Below are 15,588 nucleotides of genomic sequence, written 5' to 3' on the forward strand. Positions count from 1 at the left end.
GGCAGCAGAATCACTGAGAACTGTCCCTATTCCTTCTCAGCCTCTGTGCTGAGATATCCAGGTCAATGACCTTGAACAATTCCACTCATATTTTAACAAAAAACAGTTTCCTAGCTGCCACCATCCCATGTTCCCTGCCTAAATAATATCACACACGCACAATCACAGAGTGGCCTGGGTTGGAAGGGACCTCAAGGACCGTGAATCTCCAACCTCCTCGCCACAGGCAGGGCTACCAACCTCCACATTTAATAACAGACCAGGCTGCCCAGGGCCACATCCAACCTGGACCAAATTCTCCTCGTTTCACTCTTTGTACAGTGCTTTGAAAGCACACAAAGGGCTACTGCTTCCCTCCTTTCCTCCCTCCCTCCCCCCACTGCCATTGCAGGTACACATATGCCTGTTCCTACCAGCTAAGGTAGGAATACAAAACTGAGGTATTAAATTGAAATATTAAATGACTGCCCATTCCTCCCTGTGCTGCGGTGACTTGGTTTTACATTTGGAATGACTTCCTAACAAAGATGAGGTGTAGAATTCTGTGGGAAAAAATGGCATTCCTTCACACTAACTCCTTATTTCCCCATCTATGAAATCTTGGTTACAGCTACATTCTTGGTATCCACTTCCAAGGGCGCTGACTCAGCAGTAAGACTGTGAGCTGCAGCGAGCCCATCTGTCCACTGGGCAGCACAGCCACCGGCTTTTCTAGGAAATCTGTGGCTCTGGTTCAAAGATCTGCAAATGGACAAACTATTCTCTGCTATTAGCTTCATAGGCTCTTTGAATACTTGCCATGCTGCACTTTCAGAACGTGGCGTCTCAGGATGAGGTTGGAGAGCAGCAAGAGGATCGTTCCTCTTCCCTCCTTTATTTCTGCCTTCATTTTAACCTTTTTTTCCTTTCAGTTACACAGAATCATAGAATATCCTGAGTTGGAAGGGACCCATAAGGATCATTGAGTCCAACTCCTGGCTCCGCACAGAACCATCTAAAAAGGAGTTCAATGCAAAGGTAAGATGTTTTGTACGAGAGCGCCGACTGCCTGACCTAAAGGACTCCTAAAGCTCCCCTGCACGTTTTCATCACATTCATTGAGCTGCTGCAACCTTTCGCTTCGTATTTTCACAGAATCATGGAACCGTTTGAGTCGGAAAGGACCCTTAAAGGCCTCCTGGTCCAGCTCTCCCGCAACAAACACGGATACCTACAGCTGGGTCAGGCCACTCCGAGCGCCGTCCAGCTCGACCCCTCCGAGCCTCCTGGCGGGGCCGCGGCCGGGAGGAGCCCGGTGCCGCCTCCCTCTGTCCGTCCCTCCTTCCCGCCCAGCCTCCGGCGCTGCCTCCCCACCACAGAGCTGGGGATGGCAGGGCTGGCCGTGGCGCTCTGCCTCGCCGCCGCCGCCGCGGTCTGCCTGCTCCCGGCGCAGGGCCGGGAGAGCGACGCGGGATGGACTCAGCAGAAGGTGGGTCGGGCCGGGCCGTGCCGCCGTGCTTTTCCGCCGCCTCGCGGGTCTGTCCTTTGTCCCTCGGCCCGCTGCCGGCACGGGCGGGGTGGGCGCAGGTGAGGAGCGGTGGCTGCCCCCGCTCCGGGTACCGACGGCCGGGCGGGGCGGGAGCAGCTCGGCGCCCTTGTAGGGGCTGCAGCCCGCGGCTGCGCTCCCGGAGCCCCGTCAGACCTAACGGCGCTATGGAGACAACGAGCAGCTCTTCCCGAGGGGATTCGCGTTGAGCTGGGAAAAAGAGGATGGGGTTTAGATGACGGCTACTGCATGAGTGTTTCGAAAGGGTACAGTATTTTAATGTCTTGTAGGGGCCGCAGTGTATTGCTCTTCATTTAAAACGCTGTGTGAAGTTGTGGGGGGGGGAAAAAAAACTCTTGAGATAATGCTTAAGGAAACAACATGTGGTAAAGCCTCTGTGCAGCTCTCAGTAGCTGATTACGAAATGCCAGCATAGCTTCTTAATGAACCAAATCACATGGAACACAGCTGACCGCAGAACAGTGACTTCCACTGAATCAAAGCGTTTGTGAATTTCAAAAAGGAAAGCTATAGAATCACAGAATCATATTCCTTTAGGCCCCGCTGCTGGCTGGCTGTAGGAGAGCTGCGTTCGGTGCTCACCTGGAACTGAGGAGCCCACTGACCCCACACAGTGCTCTCTGTGCCCCTCAGCCAGAGCCACAACAACCTTCACACATCCCCAGTCACTCCCATTCAGTTCTTGTTCACTACCCCTTGATACCATTCACTGCCCATTCAACAGAGGTGGTGGGTTTTAATTCTGAAGATCAGGAGAAGTACTGTCATTCTGTTCTACTCCTGTTATCTCTCTATGAATATACTTATATACACAGTTACATGTACATATAACATCTATCTCATACACAGAATCTACATTCCTAAAGTAGATGCTAGAATCCATATATATGCATGTGCATGTAAGACTGTGAGGCAGACCTACAGCTGTGCAGCCCCAGTTCTCCCTTTGCAGCCCCCTCAGCCACAGTAACACACTCTGCTACACTCAGTGACACTCCGAGCTGCTTCCTCATGAAGTAACCCCACCAACCACACAACCACAGCACTCAAACTCCTCAGCCCTGGCAGGCACCCACCAGGAACCACTTCTTCTTTCACATCAGATTCTCATCCCTTGGTAAGTTCTGCTCCTTCCCCCTTGAAAGGAAGCATGAGCCAAAAGCTGGATGTCTCAGTAGTGCGCAACCCACTCCCTCCTGCTCTCACAGGGAGGAGGAACCAGGTCCTAAACTTACCAGCTCTCAGAAGAAGAAAGCTTCCATTGGCACTGAGGCAGAAGGTGCTCAGATCAGCAGGATAAGCACGGGCTGCTGATAGAAGCTGAAGGCTCGCCATTTGTGCAGCTTAGTGCGGAAGGCTCAGCAGCAGCCCTGCCACAAACACACTGCTCTGCTGCTGCTTTGCAGTGAACGCAGACTGAGCAATCCCAAGGAATGAGCCACCAACATGCTTTGCTCCATTCCTCTTCTACTTCATGTATTACTCCTTTGTAACTCCTTTCACTTCCCAGATTTGAACATATTTTCACTATTACAAGCAGGAATGTATTCCTTTCTTCTGTAGCATTTTCATACACTTGTACCATAATGCAAATGTTTCTTTGCGAAGTGATCCCATGACCCCAGCTATCAGGGAAGCTCTGCTGCTATTCAGCATCCTCACCGAGCCCTTCACTTCTTCAGATGTCCTTCCCACTCCTAAAGCACGCAGTTCTGCATTCCCTCTCTCCTCAGCAGAGCAGTTCTGACAACATTTCTCCTGTCTTCGCCTTTTCTACGTATGTGGAATGGTCCTCACACAAATAACAGGCTGGCACATTGGAACGAGGAGAATTAAACGCTTAATGTACAGTCAAGTCCAGGAAATGTCTGTGCTGGTGTCTGCTTTGCTCCGCATGAACTAACGAAGGAGGAAAGGTGACAAGTTGTGAGACAACAACTGCTTTTATTTTTTTAAACCATATTTGTCTGTCAGGGTAATTAAGATAAAAGGTGATAATAGGAACTGCAGAAGGTCCCAAGGTCAGTGTGCTTGCTGACCAGGTAAGGACTGAGTTTCTGTAGTCGTTTTAGACAGAGATTAAATGATGCATGTGAGGAAGCAGGGAGGAAGGAGGAATGATTTTTGATTTTTTTTGTTAACACATTCAGTGCTGAAATGAGAGTAAATGCATCAAAGAAAACATCAGCTCGACGCACCAGCAGCCCCAAAGCAACTCCACAGTTAAGCATCTGTAAGACAGGAAAAGAATAAAATAGAAACTACCATTGTCCCGCACCATAAGCTGTGCTTCTCTCCTGCTGCTGTTTCTCCGTCTTTCTGAAGAAAGGATGAAGCACACAGGGCAGACGGCAGGTTTCATCAGCCCTGTGTGGCAGTGCTGAGCAAAGCATGAGTGAATGCAGCAGGGAATCTCACTGGGAGAGAGGACCAGAAGGAATTCCCGGTAACAGGATATTTCTATCCTAACCCATTTCTATGATAGTACCTATCGTTTTTATCTATAAAACCAGGAGTTGCTCACAAAGCTCCTGAGAAGACTACGGCTCAAGTCTGAGCAGGCTGAAACCTGATGCCCAAAGAGCACTTGAGATATCATTGGATTTCCTGCCTGGCATTCACCTGTTGCTCCAGGACATCATAAGGCTCATCCCCAATGGATTTGCCAGCCCCAAGAAGATGGGACAGGTATTCTAGGTCATCTTAAATAGCACCAAAGGTTCATCCCCAGGCAAGAGAAAAGAAGCACTTGGGAGGTAGCTAGCACTACCGGCTGTCATCACGGAAGAGAAGCTGCCACTTCTGATGTTAACCCAAGGCTAACAGATATGGACCTGAGCACACTCCAAACAAACTGCATTGCACCGTGCGGTCACACCAACACCACCCCTGTGGGCAGAGCCATGACAGCACCACTCCTGTAGGACTGAGCTGGCTGATGTATTTGTTTGCAGTGCTGTGCCCTGTAATGTGCACAGACCATAGACCCAAATATTATTGCTACCAAAACAAGGCTTGTGGGATTGGTCACAAAGAAATCTTTACTCAAGGGAGACACTAGAGGACACAACTGTAGAATATGTATAATTAAGATATCAGAAAAGAGAACCCAGTAAAAGGCAGAGTTTGGTTAGCAGATAAACATTTCTCCCATATTCTTAGTTTATTTTACATGGAAAGCAGAGCTAGAAAAGCCACAGAACCTAAAACTGTCTTATTAAAGTTTTTTGTCAGAAAACCTTTTCTTAAAGTAATAGTCAGCAAACCAAAATAGCCCCACATACTGACGTATCGTTTACCATAATTCCAAAGAAGACTATGGTTAAAAAAACTCAGTAACAGTTGGAGCAATCTTTCCTTTTTCTCTGCAGTATTCTCACCAACCAAGTATTTTACATCCGGATGCCATCCAAAATGTTGCAGAAAAAACAGATGTGAATGAAATGTGGGAGAATGACTTGCTGCCCATCCTGATAGAAAGATACCCAGGGTCACCAGGAAATCACGCCGTACGGCAGGTAAGGAAACAGCTCTGAAAACCTCTAAGCACACCTTTTCTTTACATGCCGGTAAAGCCCTTAGGGACCACAAAGGTACAAGGTCTTCTCATGCGGTAGATGAACCCGATCATTGTGTTGTTGTAGGACCATGCAGTGCCTACAAGACACAGCCCGCACTTTAGCTAGCATTACTTCCCAGGGCTGCATGGCAAGAGGAAAGATTAACTTCAGGTTTCAAACTAAGAAGCTGGCCCCAGGTCTGGTAACTGAAGTATAACACAGTGCTTGTCCATTTCCTCACATGAGCAGGATTTTGGTGGTTCAAACACCTGGAATTCTGCACGCCCCCACTCTTTGCTTTGGAGAGGTCCTGTAAGAGTTGATTCATCCATCCAGGTGACCCTAAGAGGGATCAGAGAGGCCCACGCTGGCAGGCAGCCTGGATAGGCAGCACAGCAGTGCTGGGATAACACAGCCACGCTGTACAGGCTGGTGGGAGCACCAGCATGTTGTGCTTTAGCCACAAGGGTTCCACATGAGCAGGGTCTCACAGTGCAGGCATCTTCAAGGCTGTGTGCCATACTCACTCCTACTTATAGCAACCAACCCAGAGACTGAAGCACCAGCTCAGCCCAGTTTACTTAGAAGGCATTTGCAACATCTCACAAACCATCGTCTACCCATTAGGAAGCAACTGAACAGCTCCAAGGTACCCCTAACTACAGTAAGCTTATTTGCCACTCTACAAATGGTAGATGAGGAAATGCTGGTTGTTTCTACAGATTTAGATTTGTGGTTTTCCTTAGCAATACACTAGAAGGAAGTCAACCGGAAGGAGAAAAAGTAAGAAAAACAAACTACAATCACAGCCTGGAGTAGAAAACCACAAATTAAGTTCAATGAAGGATCATTTTGTTACAAGTTAATGGCACATACTGGAGTAGAATCCCAGAGAAGAAAAAAATCCTCCCCTGAGACATGGAAAAACATCAGACTCCTGAAAGGGAGTGGGCAGTTCCACTCACAGGTTGTGCACTCTGGGAACTTACCCAGGCTCACATACTCCTCTTAATCCATAACAAAAGCCCTTTGCTCTGCCCACAGTTGGTGGGTAGGCCATATGATGCCATAAAAGCTTCCAGAAGGCTTTCCACAAAGCAAAACGGAAGTTTGTTCTAGCACAGAATTTATGGCAGATTCTCACTGACTTCACTGAGAGCAGGACAAGTCCTCAAAGTCTATTTTCTTTTTCCCCTTAGAGGCTTTTGCTAATGTTTGTTTAGAGAGAGAGGAATCTGCCTTGAAGAAGCACTCTAGGGACACATGAAGATCAGCTGCTCAACAGAGATGGCCCTCTAATATGAGTCAGTCAGAATTCTGTGCTAAGTACAGCTGAGGTAGTTACATTTATTCTCTTTAACGTGAAGCTACCTAAAATGAATCATCCTTTTCTTAGGCTCGCTGTATCAGTTTCTAAGGGTCTCAATTTTACCACATTCTGAAATGCTTCGTTCATTCTGTAACTGACTGTCTTTTATAGCCCTGTAAGCAGCTTGTGCCACTTGAAAGGCAGATTTCTCTTAGAAGTTAAAAATAACGTGATTTTTTTAAAACCCCAATATTTTATTTATGGAGTCTATACACAGCAATTACCAAAATAGCCACAAGTGCTCTGCAGCCAGTTCTGACACTTCAGGACACAACTGAGTTTATATTTGAACAAGGCAAACATTGTATCTATCCTGGTTACCCCGGGAAAAATCTGGCTTGGAGACTTTAGAGGTCAGCACCTCAACATGTCACGTTGATGGGCAGTCACTCTAAGCTGTCTCAAGACTCCAAATGCAAGGCACAAAATGGAGATGAATAGTGAGGTCAGAGGGTAGGCTAAAGCAGTGAGGGTGGTGCTTATCTTAATCTACACACAGACATTATTATTATAATCATTTTTGCTATGAGTAATCTATTAAGAACACCAGAAATAAACTTCAGTGCATCTATTGCTAATTAGCTACTAATAATTTGCCTGCAATATCTTCAGCAATATTCATCTGGTGTGTATGTGTGTGTGTGTATATACATGTATTTAATTGCAGCACATCAAGCAGCGCCTTCAAAGTCTCCAGGCTGGTTGGGAGATTGAAGAAGACACCTTTCAGAAGTACACACCCTATGGATATCAAACGTTTTCAAACATCATCAGCACTCTCAACCCCTCTGCAAAGCGCCACCTGGTCCTCGCTTGCCACTACGACTCAAAGTTCTTTGGCCCACAGTGGCATGGAAGAGTGTTTGTGGGAGCAACCGACTCGGCTGTGCCCTGTGCCATGATGCTGGAGCTGGCACGTGCCCTGGACAACGAGCTTCAGTCCATCCAGGTAGTTGGCTTGGTTTGTTCTCATATGGTTTCGCAATAGCAATAGACCTGAGGGCATCCCATGCTCTCCTCTCTGTTCTGTGTCTGATTCTCTAGTCATTGCGCCTATAGGAAAATTCCCATCATATTCCAGAGGAAATGGACGGAGACCTCTACCTACTGCTTTAGCACGTGATAACAATAAAAACTTGCATGCAAAGTGGGAGTATCTTATGTACACTATATGAAAGCAATTTGCACATGGAGAACACATTTAATAGCCTTAACGAGATATAATTCTCCATCATACATAAAAAGCACAGAATCCTATCTGGATCTCCCTACCCTATTAAGTAGAGCACTGTGTTTCTTTCTGAATGATGCATTTTTAATGTCCCCCTGTTGCACTGGGAGACAGCTGAGCTGATTGCTGTGCTGGAGTTACACTGTCAAATACACTCAGCCCATAACAACTACAACATTTCCTTCCTGTTTTCCTTTATCAGTTTGGATCGTTTATTTATTAGATGAACGACAACAATCTAAGTTGAGGAGTGCAGACAAGTAACACGATCGCGTTATCGGTCTCCGACCGCAGGAAAATTTGCTTCCCAGCCCTGCCACTGCTGGGCACAAAAATCTCTGTGAGCCATTTCACCGACTCACGAGCGCCATCTACTGCTTCGGTATTTCCTAGTGACAAAACCCTCCAAACACCAACAGATTTCCACAAGAAGCTTCCTCAAACGCTTTGCTAACTATTGGCATGCACTCAGTTCAGGTATCGAGATCAGCTGCCTGCAGTTGTCTCCAGAACTGATTTGGTGCCTCCTGGCATTAGAATATTTAGAAATTGAAAGATTAAGGAGATGCCGTGGGTTTTAGCCACATAACGAAGCACTTCCGTAAACACATGCGTTTAGAAGCTTCATTTAGAATAAGTTTGTTACTTACAGAACAACAAATATGTCAATTTAAAGACTGGATTTTTGGGGGGAGGGCAGGCAATACGCTATTTCTTGTTTAAGATTTCATTAAGATGACGGTGCTTGACAGAAAAGCAATCCAATTACTTTGCACATCCCATCACTCGTACAGCCCATTAACAAAATATACTTTGGGACCCATCTGCTTAATCCATTAGCAGTGACCTTTTTGCTCTGCTCACAGCAGCATAACAGACCTTGGTGTGCTTTAAGCTTTCGGCCAAATCTATTTATACTTGAAACCGTGATCTTTATCCTGATGTTTCTTTGGTTTATACAAGAGTAAGTTTTAAAACCATAAGGTCAAAGAGATCTCTTGGCATTATCCAGATCTAGGAACACGTTTTAGCAGTAATAATAATTACAAATACCGCTTTCTAAAATTCACGTTGTATTAATACCACTGCTTCCAAAATGTAATGAAAACAACCGCTATCAGAATTGCTCTGTTCCATGCAAAGGACAAAGGGCAGCAAGGCAGTGCCATTAGAACAATCCATACATTGCTGTGAGCGTAATCAATAGTCATCTTGCCTACGTGAGCGACATTTTAGAGAGGCTTTCCTCTATTGTTTGTATTGGATCAGCTCCAGCCAGTTGGGAATTGTGGCCCATACAGGACATGAGTGCTGCCAGTGACCCCACCTTCGTAACCACGTCATGCAATCCTACTTGAAGAAAAAATTATTCATAGAGGGGTTAAAATATTCACAGCAACTGCCAAGATCACAGTTCCCAGCACTGTTCATATAGCAGAGCTGAGCCGGGTTTAATCATGCTGTAAGTTATTAGGAAATGCTGCCAGAGCAAACAAGGCTTCAGTTAGTAAATAGAGGAAAAAAAAGAAGGCTCATTCAGCCTTGAGAAGGAATCTCACACAGATGTCTCCTTTGTGACCTTAAATACATTCATCGTGTATATATTCTTACAAGTTTCCATTGTTGTGATATTGTCAGTTGCCAAAGAGGAAGGGCATATCTACTCCTCTCTCTTTGGTTTCGGGGTAAGTTTACCTGGATGGCTGTAAGTCTCCCTGAAGGAGAAGAAATGATCATTCTTATGACTGACTGCTCTTTGTCCCTCAATGAACCATACACCTTTCATAATTAATCTCCACTGGTGCAGAACTGTAGCAGGAATACTATTCCTTTGAGGCACTGTCACAGCATTAGCACTCACCTCAGATGTCATTGCTGATGTGTCTCCTCTGCCGTTCAAAACAGTGTCCTGGCTACCTGGTTTTGTAGACCTGTCTCAAAATACTCAGCTCACACCTGCTGATGCCAAAAATAAAACTTTCAACCAGGACCAAAAATCATGCCAGGGCGGGGGATGTGTCATTGTGCTGGATTAAAAAGTAATGATAATTGATCACTACCACTATGTCACCATGACACATTTGACGTTAATGGTACTAGGAAGGCTTGCATACAATACCCTGAAGATACCATCATACCAAAGGAGCTTATCTGACTGCAGTACTCTCCATTTACATAATGCTCTGGCCAGAATCAGTTCTGTCACCTTTTACTTCTTCCAACAGACAAGCTCAACATCAAGACCGGACCTTTCACTTCAGCTTATCTTTTTTGATGGAGAAGAAGCTTTTGTTCGATGGTCCCCAACTGATTCCCTCTATGGGTCTCAACACTTGGCTCAAAAGATGGTATCAACTCCACATCCACCGGGCTCAACCACCACAAATCAACTCCAGGGCATGGTAAGTGTCTTCACCTCCATAACGAGTTAATAGCAAGCTGCAATTCTTTATTGTTCAATTAAGCCGAATACCCAAGAAACCAAGAACATCACCTAAACTAACTGAGGCAAGATCGTGAAAAATTTGGACATGCTAAAATACAGACCTGGCAAGAGACCTGAAAAGATCTCAATGCAAGTATAAGGAGTTGTAGGAAAAAAAAAAATGTAATATTCAGATTTACTACAGTATAAACTAAGGCACCTACCTCCGTCGGTAGAGATTGTTCAATGTGATCAATAAATAAGATTCTCTGAAAAAAAATGTCCCCCAGCTCAGCCTTGGTGTCAGCAATGACTGTTCTAGCAAGCTCTTTGGGTTGCCTTTTGATTCCTACAAACATTTTGTCATCTCCTCCCTTCTGGTTTCCCAACTCATTGCTCAGCCACTTCTGTTATTCTATAATGTGACTCATAACATCACTTTCACTTGATAGATGCTGTTTCTCCAGGGTAGAAGCAATTTCCTCTTTTTTCTTCCTGTGACATAGTCTTTCTTTTAAATTGATATAAAACAGAGACTGCAAATAAAGCAACATAGCCTTATTCAATATGAGGAATGGACAAACAGTCTGTCCCTCCTCACTGGGAAGGCAGCAAGATGCATCGGGTCTGAGTAGGGTTCTGCTAATGAGTTCTTCTCAGACTCTGGTAGAATAGAGATATTTGGCAATGATCGATCAAAGACCCAGCCGTGATCCACACAGGAACCAAGAGGTTTCATTGCTGCTGCTGCTGGTGGGTAACTTCAAGAATTCTCTGTTAAAGATTCTTTCTTCTGCAGGACCTGCTGGTACTACTGGATTTAATTGGTGCACCAAACCCTGTCTTCCCCAATTATTTTCCAAACACAAGCCGATGGTTTCAGAGGCTTCAAGCAATTGGTAAGGAGAGGGGCATGGGCTCTTGAAGATTTAGGAGACAGTTTACAAAGGAGAAAGCCATATAAATCAGATTCTTAATTACTTTTTTTTGGTTTACAGTTCTAATATTTAATGATTCACAGACACTTGGAAGCATCAGGATACTGATGGCCACTTTGGGACTCTTGAGCTCTGCTTCACTTTTGTGTTCTAGTTCTCACTTGTGTACATCGATGGTAACAGCATCAGTCTTGGAGTCTTCTAAGCATGAAACAAATGCAATAGACAGTCACCAGCTCCTTTTCTTGCTGGGTGGAAAAAGCTTCCACAAGAGAGGAAAAATAATTCATGTGTACTAATGTGCCTCATGTTGTCCAGAAGCTGTAACGGTCACTTACATCTTGAATTACAGAGCAGAAGCTGCACAACATGAATCTGTTGAAGAATCACCTTGATGAAACACAGTATTTCCAGAACAACGTGCATCAAGGCTTGGTTGAAGATGACCATGTTCCATTTTTATTGAGAGGTACTGGCAGTTCTACTATTGTTTTTCAAATACAAGTTTAGTAACAAAAGCTCCACTTAGCAAATAAGCAGATTAACTTTTTTTTTTTTCCCAGCTTATTTGCCCCAGGTTGTGGCTTTGAAATCCAACATTACTCAGGTCAACTCATAGCTTTGAAAAACATAGAGAAGTAGAGAGAACCATCCTTACCATCATTTTGTACGTGCACAGCTCCACCTGCACAGAAATAATGGACATTTGTGCCAGTAGTGCAGTGCTCCACAAAGACAAGGAGTTGATGTGATGGGCTATCGCTACACACCACACCTGCCAGCTGGCTACTATGTCTAGAAGCAGCAAGACACACTCAAGGGCAGCATTTGCAAAGATCACTAAAGTCTCTAAAGAGCTTTTGGCAAACTTACTGTAACGCTCAGAATTACCTGTTCAAGTTTGAAGGCACTAACTCCTGCAAAAGCTAACATATGCAAGTTAGACTCTTATTTACCAGAGCAGAGATGGGAGAGGTGTATATAGTGGTCAGTAAGAATAGCAAGGGACACAACGTGCCTAATGTGCATTCGGCACATGCCTGAAGTCTTCCCTACCGGAGATCTCTCCCAGCAGACACCTGCACCACTGGCACCATGTTCATTCTTTTCTTTGGGGAGACTCAGCTCCAATGAAATACATGCAGCGACCATATACATATAAAGGGACATAAGAAAACCTACATGGGAGAAACTACTTAACTCCAATGTCATTTCCAAATTTCACTTTGTTCCTCACAGGGGTTCCAGTCCTACATCTGATCCCGTCCCCTTTTCCTGAAGTATGGCACACTATGGAGGACACCGAAGAAAACCTTGACCAAACCACTATTGAGAACCTCAGCAAAATCCTCCAGGTGTTTGTGCTGGAATATCTAAACCTGTGACACGGCTGCAAATCTTACTTTGTTTTAAATGTTGTTTGCTCACCTTCTGTTATTTAATTACATCAGAGAGCACCGAAGCAAAGCAAAATACGGCAATAGCTCTTGTTACACTGATTACTGATTCCACTGTCCCTGGCTCAACGTTCCATACAAAGAAATTTGAGGTAGCATTAAATAAGCACTAGTTTCAGCCCAGAAATAATTTGACCTTTCAATGTCTCAAAACCTCTGAATAAACCAAAATACAATTCCAGAGCTTTCCCACACTGTTACCTGTGTTTTAAAGAAAGGATTCCTGAATCTGAGCAAAATATTTACAAACATATTCTAAAGTTGCAACAGAAACTTGTATTTACAGCAACACCAACTCGTCAAGTGTTACTATTACATGACAGCCTGAAAATGGAAGTTGATCTGCCTTTGGTGCATTCTGTGTTTCCCACCATTTTCCTGTGTGTGAGAAATGTTTCTTCTGCGTATGAAAATTGCTAAGTAGAACACAAATAAAGTTCTAAAAACGGGTCAGAAGTGTTTCTTTTTCAGATCAATCCAACCGCACATCCATGGCTACATCAAAGCTACTTGAGCTGTTTGTAATCATATTCTCCTTGACTTCAGCCCACCTTCTGCAGACGCTGAGCAGCAGAAATTACCAAGGCAGGGAACATCAGCTGTATACAGAAATCTGCCCACGTCACTATGGATCTAAAGCCCTGAAAACTGTCAGTAGACACGGCACAAGATGGGTCCTTGCTGCTTCTGAGCCAATGCAGAATGAGCAGGTAGGAGACAACCTGTATAAGCTCTTAGAGTCTGGTGAAACCACCATCCCTGGGAGGCTGTCACTGCCTTGTCATGTCCCTCCTTCAGGTGTATGAGGTTATTAACAAGGGGGAAGGGAACAAACTCAAGAGTCAGTGCTCAACAGGTTTTTAGTTCGGGGTTTACGCTAGTTATGTGTGCTGTATCATGAACCTTAGCTCCTTTATAAGTTCATCATAAGAAAAGTAATGATGCGCACTCCTCATTCTTCAGCACTCGCTGCATTTACCTACAAGCAAAGTGATCCCAAGCATACACGGCTGGAACCAGTTAAGGGAGCAGCAATGCAGAACATTCTGTAAGCAGAAGTGATGGCAAGAGTGAGTCGCAGTCCTCTTCCTCCTCTTACTGGAGTAGCAATCCTATCACCGGGAATAAAGACAAAAGAAATTAGCAATTCACAGTCACACGTCATATAATTATTTTGATGGTGAGCACCCAGCAGCAAAATACAGCTAGAAAAGGCAAGGTGCAGTAAAAAGGCTTTTGGTAGAAATAATATGACAAGGACCAATGTACCCAGGGAAGGACCCAGCAAAACACACTTCTGTTCATGGTGTAGATGGGCATCGCTCAGAGAACATCCCATAAACCACATCGATTTCTCTGAGCGGAAGATAACTACAACATTCTGCACACAAAGTACCATTTTCTTCCTTGTCATTCACAGATGACATTGATTTTATTTTTCCTCTTATAAAAGGAGACATTTCACTCTCTGTTGATTTAACAAATAGTCTGAATCAGATTCATTACAATAAAGCAGCTAAAAAACTCCTAATCTCTAAAAGACCCTTTATCATCTGCACATACGAGATATATATATATATATATGTATAAACAATCACTCAAAAAATAACTTTGTTAAAGCAATGATATTGCACTCAGAACTCTGGGATTCTGTTTTCCCTTTGCATTTTAAATCAAAGATCGGCTTCATTTTTGTTACTCCTTTTTTTTTAATCAAACGAAGCTTTAACTTCCTACTAAAAACAAGTGGGCATGCAATCAATAGAATACAACGTATTTCAAATGTCACCAACAAGGAGAAGTTGCTTATGAAACTGGATTAAGGAACAACTCAACTTTGCAGTAGGCCACGTGAGAGTAGGAAATGTAAACATCCTGCTGGCACCACGCTGCTGCAGGTGGTGCAGAGTGCAGCCCAGCTGAGCACCCAGGAGCATTATGTACTTCTGTGAGCCTCCACACAGCAGCAATGGCACATCCAACTGGCTACGCACAAACACAGAGCAATGAGAGGATGGTGGTTATGGAGCTAACGCCATGACTTTGAAATGCGTGTTTTCCTGATGGTTACACATTCAAAGACAGCAGTGAAACTGTTGTTGCTGCAAAGGAAGTACAGAGTTAGATCCCCCGTGTGTAACTGACATTGCTACATGCAGTCTGGACGCTACCCTCAGCCTATAAAACCCCAGCAAGGGGCCTCCATGCAGAACATCACCTTGATCTGTTTGCAGGAGTGCCACCCTTCTCCACGTGTCAGAGGCAGCAGAGAAAAAAAACATATGGAAAAAGAAAACAAGGAAAAAAGTATCCTCAGCCAATGTTAAGAGGCCACAGATCTTGAAAATTCTAATGGAGGTGGCTGCTTCTCAACTCAGTTCTATGGAACAAGATCTTTTCCCCTACTGAACTCATTATCTTCAGGTAACAAACATTATTACACTTGGAGTCCCTGAGATACTACAGCTCTGCCTGGGATAAATGGAGAGACTTTGGATACACAATAATGAGGTGCAAGCCAACACACAGCACCCTGAGTTGCAAGTGAAAGGACAGGAATGGGCAGCCTGTTCCCAAACACCAAAAGATGCAGAAGGAAATGCAAAGGAGGTACTGGCTGGGGAATTAAAAGATGCGCATTGCAAAGAAGGACAGAACAAAAACCTCATGGATTGCTACAAAGCCTTTCCCTGCTACCATCAGAGCAAGCAGAGAGAAACCCTTCTTGAGAAAGGCTGTGAAGAAACAGGGCCTTCTAGAGGCACAGTAAAACAATGATGCAAAAGCAGAGACAGGCAGCCTTGTGTGCCTCGAATGTGAAGCACTCCAGCACTGACTGTAAGAACCGACGGTGGTTTGGACAGAAACTCAGGCAGAGGAGCAGGTCATCTTTTTCTGCTACAGGAAACTACAGGACAAATACAAAGAGGCAAAATACAAAAGTCACAAATCGGAGAACACTTTCCATAGTGAAAAATGAAATACTGGCTCCAGAAACAAAACAGCCACCTGTTCTGTATCTTAAACAGGGGTAACTGTAAAAAAGAGGTGCTTGTAAAACC

At 44.5% G+C, this 15,588-nt stretch overlaps 1 protein-coding gene across 1 annotated transcript; it reads left to right on the forward strand.

Annotated features, from left to right (window-relative positions):
- Positions 1-695: 695 nt before the first annotated feature.
- QPCT (glutaminyl-peptide cyclotransferase) lies at positions 696-12,979 on the forward strand. Its single transcript, XM_032443547.2, has 9 exons — positions 696-835; positions 912-1,017; positions 1,135-1,468; positions 4,918-5,064; positions 7,143-7,424; positions 9,932-10,108; positions 10,931-11,030; positions 11,422-11,538; positions 12,309-12,979. The coding sequence occupies exons 2-9, from the start codon at positions 1,010-1,012 to the stop codon at positions 12,452-12,454; spliced, it is 1,311 nt and encodes a 436-aa protein (XP_032299438.2). The 5' UTR covers positions 696-835; positions 912-1,009; the 3' UTR covers positions 12,455-12,979.
- The last annotated feature ends 2,609 nt before the right edge of the window (positions 12,980-15,588 follow it).

The sequence above is a fragment of the Coturnix japonica genome, chromosome 3, assembly GCF_054131305.1.
Source record: "Coturnix japonica strain WE chromosome 3, WE-NBRP24, whole genome shotgun sequence".
Taxonomy (NCBI): domain Eukaryota; kingdom Metazoa; phylum Chordata; class Aves; order Galliformes; family Phasianidae; genus Coturnix; species Coturnix japonica.